This window comes from Aspergillus piperis, assembly GCF_003184755.1.
Source record: "Aspergillus piperis CBS 112811 unplaced genomic scaffold BO85scaffold_30, whole genome shotgun sequence".
Taxonomy (NCBI): Eukaryota; Fungi; Ascomycota; class Eurotiomycetes; order Eurotiales; family Aspergillaceae; genus Aspergillus; species Aspergillus piperis.
The window spans coordinates 1-3,512 of NW_020291620.1; the positions used below are offsets into that span (position 1 = coordinate 1).

The following is a 3,512-nucleotide window of genomic DNA, read 5'->3' on the forward strand; positions in this document are numbered from 1 at the left end:
CCCCCCCCAAAACACGAGCAAAAAGCAACGAACCAAAAGAAATAAGGAAAATACAATAGACACCCCCACGTCCAATACATACAATTTAATTTAGTAAAAAAAAAAAGAAAGAAAAAAAAGTCGTGACCATCTCTTCATATCACGTCATTCCTCAAATCAATTCTTTTCATTTACTAAAAGTGACCTTAGTTACCTTCTCAGATTGATCGATCGATCGGGTCTTACTGTATGTAGTACATAGTTTTATAAGGATAATAAGATACTAGTAGTATGGAAAGGCACAAAAATGAATTGGATCCTGATGTATTCTTGAACAGCAGTAGCAGTATGGATCTACTAAAGAGGAATACAATGAGTAAGAGGAAGACTGGTTTACTTTGTAGATGTTGGAATCATCACGGAGTAAAGATCAGCCGGGCTTGGATAGCTAGCTGCCTGTACTTAGTTTTCTAGTTTGCTTCCTTAGGCAGTAAATTAGGGGGTGATGTCACGGGCGGAGGAAGTGGCGGTCGGGGCAGGCCGGTCGGGAGGAGGGAGGGGGGGCCACCAAGCGGCCGGATTCCCCGGATTGGTGGTATTGGGCGCAGCAACCATGTGACCCTTGTCTTTGTTGCCTTATAGAGATTACTTACTAGGACTACATGTTTAGGGACTGTGGCTGTATACCGGCAGTCAAAGACAGTTCTATCTCGTCTACGGCTTCTCTGATAAATCGCTGGTCTGTAGAAATAAGCCGTGCAGTTCATTCTGGCACTTGGGCTCGGCTGAAACCCATTCGGCATATAGTAGATAGATGATAGTAGTATGAGTCTGAAACACCGTGTACAAGAGTCGAATCTTCAAGACCACTCAGTTGCACGTGGGCTGGTCAATGCGTTTAACAGCAGCAACAACACCAACACCAACAGAAAACACAAGAGATGAACAAGCAACCCTTCCCAGTACTCCGATTGCGGGGGCACGTATGTATGTATGTATAAGGGGTTCAGAGGACTCTATCCCTGACCCACGGCCCGCTGAAAGCTCACAACAACAACAACAACCATAAGTGAAACCATGTCCATGGCCCTTGAGAAATAACCGAACCAGGCTGAAGACGACCCACAAACCCTCACCTTCGCGCACACAAACAGGAGATAGAAGAACATAGGAAACAAGTCATTACATCGTCATCTGACTCCATCCTAGGATGGATAACCAGCCTAAAAGAGGGAAACGAAAACAGATGCGACGGGCCACTCAGTCTGTGAGTAAGCCCATACAAAAGAAGACCCATGGAGATCCACGCAGGTACTATGTAGATATCGAAATGATTGAGGACGATGAAGCAAGGCAAAAAGAAGCTCAAAGAAAGAAAGGAATCAAGGATGCAACTTCTTTTTCTTTGGCTTCAGTTGTCGGTCCCGACGCCCTTCTTTTTTGGCTGAATATGTTTTTGCCCGGGGCCAGTAGCGTTGGTACCTTGGGAGGCCAAGGCTGTGCTGTCAGTTGGGGGAGGAGCCATGCGAGTCGAGCTGGCTTCGTGCTTTTCGGTCAAGAGGTTCTTCAGCCAGCGGTTCTCCATTTCGAGCTGCGCTACACGCGCCTCGAGAGTTGCGTTCTTTTCGGTGGTTTCGCGCACGGTGCGTTCGAGGGCCTGTTCGCGCTGTTTCTTCTTCATGCGAAACCGGGCGCTGGCAGCCGTATTGCGGCGTCGCCGGTCTTCTTCGGCAGCACGGCGGACGCCCTCCTCCTGGCCAAGGGCGGAAGCAAGGTGATCGCCAGGAATCTGCGTGCTGTACTTGCTGTGGTTGATGTGGCCGTTTGGAGGTGAGATGGAAGAGGAGACATCGGAGGGTGTCATAGCACCCGCGCCGTGCCCCAGGTCATCGGGAGGACCATATGAAATAGGTGGATAGATGGGATGAGCTGAGTAGGACAGCATTTGGTCTGTATAGAGGAGTCAATACACTTGTCCCTTGGTAGTAGGTAGCGTGGGGTGGTAACACCCAAAGCCAAGAAGTGATATGGAGACAGCAAGCAGAAGGGGGACAATGTTCAAGATCGGAAACAGAAGCAGGGGGAACATGGAGCACTTGAAGGGGGCCTTGGATGATCAAGAAGAGGTAAGCTCGGCATAAGGGTCCGTTAACGACAGGGTTCCCGACGTTGTCATTGGTGTGAACGATTGCGTGCTCAAATAGAGCGCTCATCCAGACATGGGGATGGCAACCCACCAGAACCTCAAGCTAAAGACACCAAAGACGAGCGAAAAGCATAGAAATAGAACCAAGGTGGGTAAGGTGTCCCGGAGCTGCAGAATTTTCGCAATGCAGCGAAAAATTAAACAGAATCCAGAGAACTCCCCCGAAAAAGTAAAGGGGGAAAAGTGGTTACAGAGGGTATTCAATGTGGCCATTCTCAGGCAGCCAGAATTAAAGGATGCAGGGAGGATTCATGTTCAAGACAATCTGGTCACAAGCAACAGGGACAAGGCATCTGCGGTTACATGCGCTTCCACAGCAACTTTCCAGCATAACAAAGCCATCCAATGCCGTAGGGCTAGCGAAATTAAAGCGAACCACAAAGCACGAAAATTGCGCAAACGATGCAACGATGAGAGTCATAGATCTTGGGAGACTTACCATGATACGGATATCCGCGCACATCGATCGGACTGCGTTCGTCCTCAATGCTATCATAAGAACTGACGGAGAGACCGCCCATCCCCTCAGTCTGATCATAATCCATGTTTAGATTCGAAAAGGCAGCCAGGCCGGTAGAATCTGCGTCAAAGGAATAGTGACGACTCTTGGCCAAGTTAGGATCGTGTCGAGAGAGAAGAAAGTTGAAGTTTTCGAGCCTATCGAAGCTCGAGGCTGTCTGACGAGCGAGGTGCTCATCTGACATATTGGCAGTGGAGGAGGTATTTAGAGGGATTCCGGCCCTTGCCCTCTAAATTAGGTTCGTTTTTTGGGTATTTTTCTTTTTCGTAACCGCCTGCCTCCCTAATTGCTTGGTGGCTGCGTCCCGGACAGGCAGGATCCAGAAGTGGTTTAGATGACAACAGAATGGTACAGAATTGACAAGCCAATGTCAAACCCCAGATCAGCGTGTTTAAGAAAATAAAAATAAAAAAGGAGGGGAAGGGGTGTGTGTGTGAGTGGAAAAGTAAGGTTCGGAGATAATACAGGTTGGCAGGAATATTTCACAGGATGCAGATTGGGTGACTTGTAGCAAAGATATCTGTTCTGCATTCACTCCATCGCTCGCTATGGTATGGCCCGGGACGGCTAGCCACGTACGCAGAGAAGCACGAGCAGTAATGGGACAATGGGCCGGGAGGGATGAGTGGGAGGGAGGGTAGAAGGGGGCGACCGGGAAAAGCTAGTCAGGTTGCGATGTGGATCGAGACCAAGCGTGGCCAGATTAAAGAGAGGGGTGGGATTTCAGGTAAGTAGAGTTAGTTGCAGAAGGAGGAAACGACCAGCAAGCAGGACCATGTATCACCAGGGCGAAAAGATGAGAAAAAC

The 3,512-nt window shown here is 48.9% G+C and overlaps 1 protein-coding gene across 1 annotated transcript; it reads right to left on the reverse strand.

Annotated features, from left to right (window-relative positions):
- Positions 1–1,219: 1,219 nt before the first annotated feature.
- BO85DRAFT_197367 (bZIP transcription factor) lies at positions 1,220–3,264 on the reverse strand. Its single transcript, XM_025654488.1, has 2 exons — positions 2,625–3,264; positions 1,220–1,929 (listed from the first exon to the last, which is right to left on the reverse strand). Exons 1-2 carry the CDS (start codon positions 2,887–2,889, stop codon positions 1,391–1,393), a joined length of 804 nt encoding a protein of 267 aa, XP_025510443.1. The 5' UTR covers positions 2,890–3,264; the 3' UTR covers positions 1,220–1,390.
- Positions 3,265–3,512: the final 248 nt, after the last annotated feature.